Source organism: Callorhinus ursinus, unplaced genomic scaffold (assembly GCF_003265705.2).
Source record: "Callorhinus ursinus isolate GAN/ISIS: 27379988/994484 unplaced genomic scaffold, GSC_fseal_2.0 scaffold2, whole genome shotgun sequence".
Lineage (NCBI taxonomy): Eukaryota > Metazoa > Chordata > Mammalia > Carnivora > Otariidae > Callorhinus > Callorhinus ursinus.
Genome location: NW_027397064.1, coordinates 21,346,401 through 21,361,204, shown reverse-complemented (window position 1 = coordinate 21,361,204; position 14,804 = coordinate 21,346,401). Strand labels below are relative to the sequence as shown.

The window sequence follows — 14,804 nt, the reverse complement described above, 5'->3', positions numbered from 1 at the left end:
TGATGTAATGTATGGTGATTAACATAACATAATAAAATTTAAAAAATAAAATATAAATTAATAATAAAAAAGGGGGGCCTATTTTCTTCAGAGCCCCATTACTTTCATAGTTAAGGTTAAAATTTTCACTTACAGTACCTTTTGTGATAGAACTCAGGCTTGCTTCTCAAGCCTAAGTCCTTGCTATTCCTTTGCATAAGTCCTATGCCCCACTGTATCAATTTTTTTTATTCTATAGGGAAAGGATATGCTTTCTAATATCTCCACTTCATTCACACATGCTGTTCCCATTGCCTGAAAGGAGTTCCCAACTTTCCACATTTTCTCTGAGATATTAATTCCTATAACATTGAAAAACTTTCTTCAACTCTTATTCTTTCCTGACACTTTCCCTTCCAGGCTAGTAGGCTTCTCTCTCTGATACCCCAAGCCTTAGAGGTTATTCCATCTTGTAAATAACAGTTGTTGTTTTTTTTTTAACTCATCTCCCATGAAGTACTTGAGAGTTTACAAGTATTTGTAAATTCTTGTTTACAAGGATATTTAATTTAGAATTAGGAAAGGAATTAAAACAAATGACTGAACTTTAAAGATTCAGGCTCCTTTTCTTCTAAGATCTGTTTAGGCAATTTATCAGAAATGCTTACTTAGAAATACTTTCTAATAGCAGCCTGGCTTTCCCTGCCATCTAGAACACTCTCTGACTATCACCATCTCACAAATTTCTTTGTAACTGAGGGGTCCCAGAGCTTACGATTCAGTGCCTTTATGGTAAATCTCCTTTTTAAAATGTATTTCTGTGCCTCAATGACCAGTGCAATGTTTGGACCGTAGAAAAAATTTTAATACATATTAGTGGTAGCAATGTTGAATTTTACTTAAAGATTAAGAAATCTTCTTACCTTTTATGTGTTCTAGAATAAGACTTACTTCAGAGGAACCACCCTTCCAATAAGACTTTGCTAAGACACATGGATACCCCCACCTTGTAAAACAAGGTCAGACAAACTTGCCAATTTTCATTTTTTGCCTCAGAAATGACTAGCTGAACCTCTTGTCTCCACTGATAGAACAAAATGCTTGCAACCAAACTTTGGTTAAGCTTCTCTCCTTCCTCCAGGGCCCTGAACTTTGACTCACTTTTAGCCCAAGTCAACATTCAGCCCCTCCTAAGAACAGACTGGACTCAGAGTGAAAGATCCTGTGACCTACTATTCTCCCATGCCACCTTTCAACCCACTTGCCCACTCTGGTTCTTTCTAGCTTTGTACTTCTCTCTGTAAAAGAAAATCCCTTTTTGTCTAACTCTTGAGAAGCTTGCAGTTCTTATGGTCACCAAGGTCTCCCTTTCCCTAGCCTTGAAAGAAATTCCTTTCCCCATACTTTTGAATATCTCTCCATACTAAGTCCAGGTTTGTTTTTAACTTGACAATAGATTTAATGGGCGGGGGAGAGGGGAAGCAAAAAGAAAGAAAAGAAAAAGAATGAATTAAGTGAACTCCTATCAAAACAATCAGCTTCCTTTGTCTTTATAATGCAGATGCTCTCCTCCTGGTCCCCTGTGCTTTCTGGTGTTTGATACTGTCCACCTGCCGCAATCTACTTTTCTGTGAGCCGTAACTAAAAACTTAATGTCAATATTATCAAACTGTTCAGATCTCTAATTTCCTGTTGGTTTAAATCTCACCTTCCTCATGACTCAGTCTGCATCCTAATCCTTTCAAACTTTTTCCTGGCTTAGTTCCCAAAAAATCTGACCCCCTTACTGCAGTTAAAATTGAGGAGACAGTTGGTTAGGCATCAGACTCTTGATCTCAGCTCAGGTCTCAATCTCATGGTCCTGAGTTCAGGCCCCACACTGGGCTCCACGCTAGGCATGGAGCCTACTTAATAAATAAATAAATAAATAAATAAATAAATAAATAAATAAATAAATAAAAGAGGAGACAAGTTAGTTTTGAAAGGCCTAATAGGTTCCAATGGCAAAAAGTTAGAGTAAGGCCTTTCCAGATGTAGACAACTGTATGTAAAGTCTTGGATATAGGAATTGGAAATTCATGCCTGAGTAAAATATAATTCCTAATTTTAGTTTAACTTGGTAGAATTAATAAAAGAGGGTTGGAGATAGTCATGCAGTAGCCTTAATTGTTAGACAAGAGTAATTGAACTTGATATAAAAGAGCAAAATAGTAAAATATTTTATTGCGATGGGGACATGATAAAAGTTTTTAGGGTATTAAATTAAATGCAGGTAGGAAGAAATTGGAAAGCAGGAGGGGGAAAAAAAGACAGACTGAGGAAGTACTGCAGACAGGAGGTGATCAGGATTCTGATTCACAGGTTTCTGTAAGAAAGAAGCATGTTAGGAATGGATATTGATTGGGATGAAGAGCATGAGCTTTGTGTTTTATGTGTAAAATTTCAAATATTGGCAAAATGCACAAACAGTACTATCCTATAGTGAATGAAAAGGTGCTGAAAGTATAATTTGGGAGACATTTGAGCTCTATCATTCAAAACCTTTGAACTTGTCCTGTGATTCTCAAAAAGAAATTCCAGAATACAGTACACCTTTGCAGTACAAATGTTTTTCCCAAATTTGGGGTAAAATGTAGTATTTTTTCTCTTTTATAAAAATATATTATTTGAATTCTCAAATGATTTTATAATTTTGTGTTAATTGCAGAATGCAGACAGGCATATTTAACACTAAATATTTTGAACATTTAAGTAGTTAACATTTGAGAACACTTAATGTTAAGTACAGTTTTTAACTTATTCTTTCATTTGTTGAAGTCATTGTGTTCAAGAGACATGGATAATAAAATTCTGCATAGGTACCCTACATAGGTACAGGGTATAGAAAAATGTGATTAAGATAGTGTTAAATTAGAGGGTCATTTTTACAATTGTTATTTTATAAATTAACAAATCAAACTTCATCAGTTATTGAAATCCATTATTTCAGATAAAGAACAATGATTTATAAGAGCCAAGTGGCAGATTTAATACAACCTCAATTTTAATAAAAGTGTTACAAAGTTTTAGTTATTAAAAATTCAAAAAGGTTAGCATTTTAGATATAAAAAGAGCAAGGCACCAATCGATTTAATGGGAGATAAAGGGTAAAGTATGCAATGCTCAGACTTTAAAAATCCAATTATTCCTATTACTGTACATACATTAGGCAATCATATTTTAGTGCTATCCCATGCCTCACTTGTCTTGCTGCCTCTTATCAAACCTCGTGTTTGCATTTTAATTGACGTGGGGAAAAGCAAAGGGAAAAAGAAAAAGAAGTTGTAAAATTAAAGAAAGTGCTCTGCATATTTGAAAGCATATAAGTGACCCTCTCTGACTATGTTATGCCAATGCTTTAACCACCATTATGCTCCAAAAGTCAAAGCCCTATCAGTCTAGCTGTTTAAAAAAAAAAAAATTGTTGCTTCCAAACTTAAATACTTTTTTTGAAAGTTTATGTCACCACTCTTAAGAGTGCTTAATATATACAGGAACCATATCAGACTTACTTGAATAAATTCCCACTAGGCTATACACACTTTCCACTGGGTAAAAGAATAGGCACAAAATTGTTCAGTTATGTCTCACAGTTAATATAAACTTCAGTTTTCTCTTCTGAAAATGGAGATGGCAAGAGTAACTTTATAAGACATCCATGAGAATAAAGGAAAAGTTAATGTCTGAGCCTGCCCAGTGACATATTCCCTGTGGGCTCTCTGAAAGTTGACTCATGGTGTTTTGGCATGACTTCTGAAGTGGTTTTGAAGCTGTCTCTGGGCCAGTGGTTCTCAGACTTCCTGGTCTTAAAACCCTTTTATACCCTAAAAATTATTGAGAATCCCAAGGACCTTTTCCTCATTGAGAAAATATTCTTTTAATCCTTACTATATTTTAACTTAAAGTTAAATGTATAATTTTAAAAATACATACTTACTAATTTATTTAAAATACCTATAAAGAAACTAATTATATCCTAACATAAACATTTTACAAAAATCCACATTTTTCAAAACAAAAAAGGAAAAGATTGGTGTTGTTTTACATTTTTCAAACCTCTGTAAGTGCTCTAGATTCTAATATCTGTTTCTGCAATCAATTTTTTGTGATACTTTGTTTTGGTTGAAGCATAGAGAGAAAATCAGGACTCACACAGATCTGTGGCTTAGAAAGGGAAGACCTCAAGGTATCCTTGCAAAGGTCTTGGGGGACTCCCAACATCTTGAAGCCACACTTGGAGAATTGCTATTCTGAGAAATAGAAGCAAAGGGGAGGAGAGCAGATGGTTTCCAGCCTTGGCTTCATGTCAAATATGGGGAAATTGCATAGGAATATATTGGAGACCTAGAGACCTACCTTTAGCCTTCAAGCTCCCTTTAACCTGGTTGTCTGTATACTGCCCTGGTATAATCCATGTGCACTTTGGTCCTGCCAAGATGATCAGAACTCTAGGTGCATTCACTTGACAAAAGCTGGGAAGAGAGAACAAGAGCTGCTTGTGTAATAACACATTCATGCTGTGGAGGTTTTACTATATTACATTTTGTGGGGGAATGTGCTTTGATTTATTATTGAATACTGTAGATCCTTGATATATGCAGATTTAAATTTGCTGCTTCACAAGAGGTCCTGAGGTTGTATGACATGTAATATTTGTAACTTTGTTGAGGCAGAAGTTTGGAACAGGCCTCCAGGCAAGTATGCAAGGGTGAGTGAGTCAGGTGACACGTGGGTGGACAAGTCCCCAACATCTCCATCCCAGTGGAATTTACTGATGGCCACTCTTCTTAGGAAAACTTCTAGAATAATTGAAGTCACTGTTACAAGTCTTGGGATTTGGGAAAGTATTACTGTTTTGTGAAAAATGGCCTTGCAGATTTGAAAAGCCAGTACCAGTCTTGGTAATGGAAACAAAGAAGTGAAGCTATCTATCTAAAGCATGGTGCCTCTGAAACTATAACTCTACATTTTACTTTGGTCTAACATTTATGAAATAATTAAGGTTACAGCTATATCACTTGAAATTAAGCTTTATTGCATTTTATAAGGAAAATTAGATATAATTGTTGTATTCACAAATTTGGGCATTTGAAAATGTCAGAGATGTACTATATTAAATCAATATTTAAATTCAATGTTAGAATAATCAGTGTTGTTTTTAATTCTCAATTTGGTATAGTTTTGGAACCTTTGGTTAATATCTAATCTTTAGGAAAAGCTGAAAAATATTAATTATCATGTACAGTATTTATAGAAACTTCATAAAGTAAGGTAGAAACAACTTATCAGATAGGGATATTGACAGTTTTTAAATATGTATAAAATACATACATATATATTTATTTTTTCTGTTTATGTGAAATTTCTATACTATCTGTGACTTAAGATAATCTCTGAAGGACAGTATTTAAAAGGTTTAAAACAGAGGCTCCTGGGTGGCTCAATCGGTTAAGTGTCTGCCTTTGGCTCAGGTCATGATCCAGGGGTCCTGGGATCGAGCCCCGCATCGGGCTCCTTGCTCAACGGGAAGCCTGCTTCTCCCTCTCCTATTCCCCTGCTTGTGAGCTCTCTCTCTCTCTGTCAAATAAATAAATAAAATCTTAAATAAACAAACAAATGGTTTAGAACAATTACCTGGCAAATATAAAGTGATATGTGAGCTTTTCCTATTTTTAGAATTTCTTACAAATACCAATTATACACACACACAAGAGATGACAAGAAAACAACAAGATAATTTATTGAGTGCGTGCTCTGTGCCAGCTACTGTTTTAGGCATTGGGGATACAGTGCCTAGAATAGAACTGATTGGTGTACATCACACGGCACAAATTTTTATTCCATAGAAGTCTTCAAATTCTCAGAAAAAAATTACTGCTAGTTTCCCTCTGGGTGTTTAGTATAACTTATATGAATTTACTCTCAATGAAATAAATTATTCCATGTGGCAAGCTCACAGATGATTACTTCTGTCTGAAATAGTAGGCCAACTATTCCTTTAGTTGCCATTAACTGATGATAGAAGATTAAAGAATATAAACCTTATTAATAAATTTCATGGGTATGAACAAAAATAAATTAAAAAAAAACAATTAGGAGGTTTACCCTCTAGAGAAACATTATATTTTAATTATTTTTTTACTGATACTCATTTTTGATAGATTATTTTATAAGGAAATTTTATACACGTTGATGGAAACAATGCATCAATATTGACTTTAGAAGAATATAAGATTTATAATAAGATATTTGAAAATAAAAGACTAATAGGATTTCATATCATATTTAGTTTAACTTTTTTTTGAGGTGATTATAAAGACTATTTTTTTGTAATATTTTTAAAGTTTTTATTTTGATTTCACTTAGAACACACAGTGTTATATTAGTTTCAGGTGTACAATATAGTAATTCAACACTCCCATATATCACTCTGTGCTCATCACCTATTAAACCCATCCCCCCACCCATCTCCCCTCTGGTATCCGTACTTATGTTCTCTATAATTATCTGTTTCTTGATTTGTGTCTCTCTTATTTTTTTTCTCTTTGTTTGTTTTATTTCTAAAATTCCACATATGAATGAAATCATAATGGTATTTGTCTTTCTTTGACTGACTTCTTTCGCTTAGCATTACACTCTCTAGCTTCTTCCATATCATTGCAAATGACAAGATTTCATTCTTTTTTATGGCTGAATAATATTCCTGTGTGTGTGTGTGTGTGTGTGTGTGTGTGTGTGTTTATATATACACCACATCTTCTTTATCCATTCACCAATTGATGGACACTGGGGCTGCCTCCATATCTTAGCTATTGTAAATAATGCTAATATAAACACAGGGGTGTGTGTATCCCTTTGAATTAATGTTCTTTTATTCTTTGGCTAAATACCCAATAGTGCAATTGCTGGATCATAAGGTAGTTCTATATTTAACTTTTGGAGAAACCTCCTTACTGTTTTCTAGAGTGGCTGCACCAGTTTGCATTTCCATCAACAATGCACAAGTGTTCCTTTTTCTCCACGTCCTTACCAGCACATGTTGTGGCTTGTGTTGTTGATTTTAGTCATTCTAACAGGCGTGTGAAGTGATATCTTCTTGTAGTTTTGATTTTCATTTCCCTGATGATAACTAATGATGAGCATCTTTTCATGTCTTCTGGTCATCTGGATGTCTTCTTTGGAGAAATGTTTGTTCATGTCTTCTGCCCATTTTTTAATTGAATTACTTGTTTTTTGGGTGTTGAGTTTTCTAAGTTCTCTATATATTTGGGATAGTAACCCTTTATCAGATGTGTCATTTGCAAATATCTTCTCCCATTCTGTAGGTTGCCTTTTAGTTTTTGTTTTGTTTCGTGTTCATTTTGTTTTTGTTTTCCTGTGCATAACTTTTTATTTTGATTTTGTCCCAATAGTTTTTGTTTCCCTTGCCTTGGGAGACATATCTAGAAAAAAATTACTCCTGCCTATGTTCTTCACTAGGATTTTTATGGTTTCAGGTCTCAATTTAGGTCTTTTATCCACTTTGGATTTTTCCTTGTGTATGAATGAAACTGGACCACTTTCTTACACCATACACAAAAATAAATTCAAGTTTAGTTTAAACTTTATTATCAGTAACTATCTAAACTTTATCTTATAAGGCTTACACATTTTTAGAAAGCCTTAAGCCCTTGGTCCACATGGTCTTTTATCTAGCTGTTTAGAACCTTTACCAAAAAATTAGCCTTGTCTCTCAGTTTGCCCACAGCTATCTAGGACTTCCTTGATTCTTCTGACTGGTTATAGACATGATTTCAGATATTGTAGATTATCAAAGTACTATCTGCTTGAGGTGTGGGATCACATGATGTTTTATTAATTTCAATTGCATTTGAGCTTGTTGATTTTTTTATTTGCATTTTTTTAAATTTCATTTTATTATGTTATGCTAACTACCATACATTACATCATTAGTTTTTGAGCTTGTTGATTTTTAGTATATGTGCCGCCGAAGCGAGCACAAGCTTGTTGATTTTTAATCAATGAAATTCTCCACATTCTATTAGGGAAAGACTTATAAATCTGAAAGTTATGCCACTGACATTCCAACCCCCACCCAAAGCCCTCTCCAATTCCCCATTCACACCTCTAACATCCAGTCAGAATTAAACATGTTTTCTGTGTTCTAACAACACTTGCACAGACTACTATTATGGAATTTGTCATAGTTGAATATGCTAAATCTGGATTACAAATTTCAGGGAACCAAAAGCTTGTTTGTTTTTTGAATGCTTAAGATTGTGCCAGGGAAATAATGAACTCTCAACAAGTGTTTATAGAGATTAATGAATTAATCTTCAAGTAGATTTTTACTTAAAAGCAAAATAAAATTAACATGGTGAAAAAGATATTATATGTCATGTGGTGGACATCTTTTATTTTCTACTATTTTTTATCTTCTTTATCTTTTGGAAGAATATTCCCTCCACAGTCTTTTTCCACATGGTTGAAAGAGAATGGCTCCATCTCCATACCCTAAGGGTAAGATATGATCCAGGACTTTTGGAGCTTCTTCTGTACTCCAGATATTTTAATTATAAAAGCCAATCTATTTCTTTATTTTGCTTTAGATAATTCCGGTTGGTTTTCATACATATTCAACAGCATCCTAGCTAGAACAGTCTGTATTTTAGAATTCTCTTATCAGAAATATTCATTAAGTTTACATTCTTTAGTGCTTTCCTAAAGAAAATATATATTCTATATATTACACACAGACACACACACATGCACAAACACAGCTCTATATGCATATACAATGCTATGTTTTATTGCCTCTTATCCTACATAAAGTTTTCAACTCCCACAGCTAGTTTTTATTTATTTTTCTTTTCACAGTGCTTCAAATATTTTGGGCACAGTCAAACTATTTTTAACACATTTACAGAATGGTGTTTTCTTTGTAACTTGTCTCATTTCTTCCTTGAGTGTCTAATATGTGGGAATTTTTTTCATTTTCATTCTCTTTCTCATGCTTCAAATTTGTCTCTTTTTTCTCCAATGATTTTATTTTTCAGCCTATTTTTCTTACTCAAGAAAAAAAAGACAAAGGTGTATCTATATCACACTTCAAGTATTTACATTTCAAAGAAACCCCACAAATGGTTAAAGTAAGATATCTCACTGTATCTCATGGATATTGACAATGGCTTATCTTTCTTTTTTAACTCTATTAAAGTTAGAACTCTTCATGCAGCAAAAAAGTGCTAAAGAAAGTAAGAGAAAGTATTTCATACTATCTTTAGTGTTTTCCCTTTTAACATTTTAATTACACGTGTATTAGCATGCATTCTTATGCTTTGGGTCTTGTGTTTGTTTTTAGAGCAGTTTTGGTTCACAACAAAATTGAAAGGAAGGTACAAAGATTTCCATATAGACCTTCTCACAGACATGTACAGCCTCCTCCTCATCAATATCCCCCACCAGAGTGGTATATTTATTACAACTGATGAGCCTACATTAGCACATCATAATCACCCAAAGTCCCTAGTTTACCTTAGTTCGCTTTTGGTGTTGTGCATTCCATAGGTCTGAACGAATGTATAATGACATGTATCGCTCATTATAGTACCATACAGAGTATTTTCACTACACTAAAAGTACTCTGTGCTCTACCTATTCATCCCTCCCACCCAACACAACCCGGGACAAACCCTGCTTTTTTTACTGCCTCCATAGTTTGGCCTTTTTCAGAATGTCATATAGTTGGAATCATACAGTATACAAGTTTTTTCAGTTCAGCTTCTTTCACTTAGTAATATGCATTTAAGTTTCCTCCATGTCTTTTCATAGCTTGATAGCTCATTTCTTCTTAGTGCTAAATAATATTTCACTCTCTGGATGTGCCACAGCTTATTAGTCCACTCACCTACTGAAGAAGATCTTGGTTGATACCAAGTTTTGGCAATTATAAATAAAATTGCTATAAACCTCTGTGTGCAGGTTTTTGTGTAGACGTAAGTTTTCATTTTCTTTGAGTAAGTACCAAGGAAAATGAATGCTGGATTATATGGTAAAATTATGTTTAGTTTTGTAAGAAACTGCCAAAATATCTTCCAAAATGTCTGTACCATTTGACATCCTCAACATAGAATGAGAGTTCTTGCTGCTCCACATCTTCACTAGAATGTGGTATTGTCAGAGCTCCAAATTTGGAGCATTCTAATAGGTACATAGTAGTATCTTGTTTTAATTTGCATTTCCCTGATAAAACATGATTTGGAACATCTTTTCATATGCTTATTTTCCATCTGTGTATCTTCTTTGGTGTGGGTCTGTTAAGTCTTTGAGCCATTTTTTAAATCATATTGTTTCTTTTCTTATTGCTGAGTTTCAAGAGTCCTTTGTATATTTCAGATAATATTCCTTTATCACATGTGTATTCTGAAAATATTTTCTTCTAGCCTGTGGCCTGTCTTCCCATTCTCTTGACATTGTCTTTCACAGAGCAGAAGTTTTTAATTTTAATAAAGTCCAGCTTATCAATTATTTCTTTCATAGATCATGACTTTGGTGTTGTATCTAAAAAGTCATCACCTTATTTTTGATGAATGTAGTACCATGATAATTTTTTTAGAATGTTAGTTTGATTTAAAAATCAGCCATCACTATTTAAGAATTATTTTAGAATTAGTTAAGTGCTATTGCAGTGTATATGTATTATACTATTAATATCATTAATATTAATGTTAATATATATATTATATATTAGAAGAATTGGGAACTATCTGAAAACTCCTTTGAAATAAAAATATGTTAATGCCTTACCTAGTGTGACATTCAGTAACACTGAATGTGACACTGAATGTGTCAAAGCAATAAAAATAACATCCATTTCTCATAGCTAATAGTTTTATTTACCAACTAAAAGATCATTATATGTAAGAGTTTAGTTTCCTTGCTGCAATGAACTAAATGTTTATGTCCTCCCCACATTCATATGTTAGAATTCTAACCCCTAATGTAATGATACTAGAATTAGCTTTTGGGAAGTAATTAACTCATGAGGGTGAAGCCCTCATGAATGGGATTAGTGCCCTTAAAAAAGACCCACAGATCTCCCTCCCACTTCTGCCATGTGAGGTTATAGTGGGAAGACTCTATGAATTCGGAAGTTCTTCACCAAATGCCTGTTCTCTCAGTGTGGTGGGTCCTTGGTTTCCCAGCCTTTAGAACTGTGAGAAATAAGGTTCTGTTGTTTAGATGCCACTTAGTCTATGGTATTCTGTTATAGAAAGATGAACTAAGGCACTTGCTATTCATTAGGATCATGTGATAAAATGACCTATTTTGAGCCAAAAATAATCTAGCCATCCACACAAACTCATTAACCTTTTTCAGTCAAATTATAATTTGACATTTTTCTCTCAGAAAAAAAAAATATAATTCAGTCTGTGAAACACAGAACACAAGGAAATACTTATTGTTTAATATAAATATTTTTGTTGTATATGTGTACATGACATAGTTGCTTACCACGTAGAATACCTACTACTATTAATGCAATTGTCAGAAACAGTTTTGGAAATACCTAGCTTTAATTAAGTGATGTGACTACACTACCTAAAACATATATTTTCAAGAGATTCACCCAGGGTTATTTACTCTGGGATTTTCTAACATACTACACTTTAGAAATACCTGGCGCTTCCATAAAATGCCCAGTGGACATGCCCCAAATCAATTAAATGGAAATTTTTAGAGATAGGGCCTTGAAAGCTCCTCAGATACTTCAGGTATAACCATGGTGAAATACCATTTATTTGGACCAAATGGATGTTCAAAATCATATTATTCAATTTTTAGTTATTTGTTGAGAACCATTTCCTTGACAAAAAGACTTTCACTTAGTGTTGATGATAATGTCAAATGTTTTTCCTTTTATTTTTAACATGAAATATGCTACAGAAACCCTTGATAATCACAAGCATCTGCATTTTAAAAGATTTCCATTGTTGTGAACTAGTTTTGCTCATTCAGATCTTCCTGGGGGGAATTTATCTCACTGGGAGGTAATCTATGTTTAGTCTTAACTCAAAAAATGAAAGCTCTTCAGAAAAGCTTAGGGCATACAGGTCATTAGCAAAAAGCTGAAATTGAAGTATTTACTGAAGTATCCATTAAAATAATGAATACTCCATTATTATGAGATTTATTTTCCTGGAATAGTAATTTTCCCACATGGGTACTGCAATATTTTATTGTAGTAAGTTCACTTTTAAACTTACTTCTGAATAAATATAGTATATAAACAAAATCAAATAGATAATAATAAACATAGAACAAGAGAAAGATTTAAAAAAGAAGACAAAAAATGTTAGGTTCAACCTTTTGCTTTAGAACAACAAATGGAAACCATTGGAAAGGAATATTTGGTTAACAGTTTAAGAAGTAGTTATTCAGTAGCAAAAGTCAAAGCAATAAAAATAACTTCGGTAATAATATTTAAAATAATTTAAGTATTTTTTATAGTATTCTATTTAGAATGTACTATATACACCAAGAACCTCCCTATAGAAACAATATTTCTATTACAATAAAATATCTTTTCACAATGACAATTTTTAAAATATTTACTAAGGTCCAAATTTATTCTAATACTGTGCAGAAGCGATATATGAGTAGAGATGATTCCCACCCTTAGATGGCTAAACATGTGTGGATGATATAGGTATACGCATAAAAATTGCAATACTATACTAAAATACTATACTAATAAAGTGTAAAAATCAGAAGAGGGCATGTTTTAGCCCTGAGGCACTAAACCAGGGTGTCCAAAGGAAGAGGCATTTGAAATAGGTTTCAAAGGATGAGGAGAAGTTTTCCATAGGGAGCAGAATGAGTAAAGTGAATCAATAAAACTTAGAGCATTCTGCAGAAAGGCAAGCTGGTCAATATGTTCAGGAACAAACAGTTGCCTTCCAGATATATTTTGAAGACATGAGAGGTAAGGATATCAATATGTGAAATTGAATTACTGTCTACTGATATATTAAAAATATCTTCATATATGTGGCAAAGTTTTAGTAGTACCAAAACCACAATGATCACAGAGAATTTCTCACCCTTAGAACAGACCAGACCATATTTCATACAGTTTTCTTTGACTTCAAACATCAAAAAGGAGAGAAGTAAAATTACTTTTGTAATTGGTAAGTATGTAATCTGTGTAGTGGCCCATACATTAGTTCATTTTGCTTATAATATAATATCTGATTAAAAAATAAATGAGGATAAATATCAGGTAAATGTTTTTTTTCCCCCATTTAAACTATGGTATTGAAATCAGGTGCACCAACTAAAAGCCTATGTAGATACTCAGAAGCAATTACGAATAAGTTGATAACATCATTCCTTACTTTTGGGCATTTACAGTCTAGAAATTGCACTTTTTCCCCCCCCAGGTAGGAAGTCATCCTGACTCAAGGATTCTTACTACTTGTGGAAGAAAGGCATCAGTAGTCCTTACTGAAATGTAGGCTGGAGACAGAAAATAAAAAGGATTTGATGTGCAAATCACTGCGTAACAAACCACTCCAAATTTATTGGCTTAAGACAAAAGCGCTTATTATTTCTTATAAGTCTCAATGGATCTCAGCTGTCCTTCACTTATCCACGGTTTGCTGGTGGGTTGACAGGGGCTGGCTGGTCTAGGGTGGTCTTAGCTGGGACGTTCAGCTCTTCTCCTATGGTTTATTGTCCTGTAGGAGGTTTGCCTAAGCTTCTTCCAGTGATGATGGTGAAAGCACAAAAGAAAAGTAAAAATTGCATAAGTGCTTTTTGAAGCCTCTATGTCAAGTCTGATAACATTCTATCAGCCTCGGCCAAGCAAATTATATGGCCAAGCCCAGATGTAAAGAGTAGGGGAAAAGGCTCTGACCATTTAGTGAGAAGAACTTCACAGTCACAGGAAAAGGGCAAACAAAACAAATGGCATTAATCACAAACACAAAAGACATTACAGCACCATTTCTTTTTCAAGTGTCACGTCTGGAAGACAAGCCACATTGATTAAGGCCTTATTCCCAGTCTTGATGCTTTGCTGCTCACTAAAATCTCGTTGCTGTTACCCAGACCAACAAAATGATTTAAAGGCTAAATCATGTACACACTTGTACATACTTCCCTCACAATTTACCCTAGTAAATACATTAATGGAATCACATAAGGTCATATTATAAGCACTTAGTTGAAAAATAAAAGATAATAAACCATGAAATTCAAAGATTATTCAGATAGCAGTTCAGTCTTTAAGAGAAGAAAAGATACTTTCTGGCTGGGACCGATTTCCTGGCTTTTAAAATGTGTTTGATTTCTTAAACTTTTAATAATTGGATCTTTGAAAGTTTCACTTCATGCATCCTTATAACTAGGCTTTTATACTTATCTTCTATTGATATCAGACAATAGCTAAATTAGCAATAAAGTATGAATAACAATAATTCAAAGATAATTAAAATCTGAAGGACATCTCAAAGGCATAACAATACTCAATCTAGAGAACTAGTCCAGAAAATGTAAATAAGTCTGATAAAGGGTTTTTCAGAAAGGGTTTTTAATATAAATTATTATTTTAAACTGAGTAATAAAAATCATATAAAACTCATGCCTAAAACTTGTTAAATTCTGTCTTCCTCCTGATAATTATTCCAATTAATTTTGGTCAAATAGTGATTATGGAACTTTTAGAGATTCTGCATCTTCTGTATAACTTATTCTGACTATAAACCCTGATCTGGGTAATTTGC

The 14,804-nt window shown here is 33.5% G+C and overlaps 1 protein-coding gene across 4 annotated transcripts in view; it reads left to right on the top strand.

Moving 5' to 3' along the window:
* The window catches only part of SPAG16 (sperm associated antigen 16), a 952,656-nt gene that overhangs the window by 753,132 nt on the left and 184,720 nt on the right, over window positions 1-14,804 (top strand). The window contains exon 16 of one of the 4 annotated variants that reach the window (XM_073879059.1): window positions 919-1,001. The exons of the other annotated variants lie outside the window; for them this stretch is intronic. Coding sequence (XP_073735160.1) covers window positions 919-923 — 5 coding nt within the window. The 3' untranslated portion in view covers window positions 924-1,001. Of the gene's footprint in view, window positions 1-918; window positions 1,002-14,804 lie in introns of those variants that run through there. 4 annotated transcript variants of the gene reach the window in all.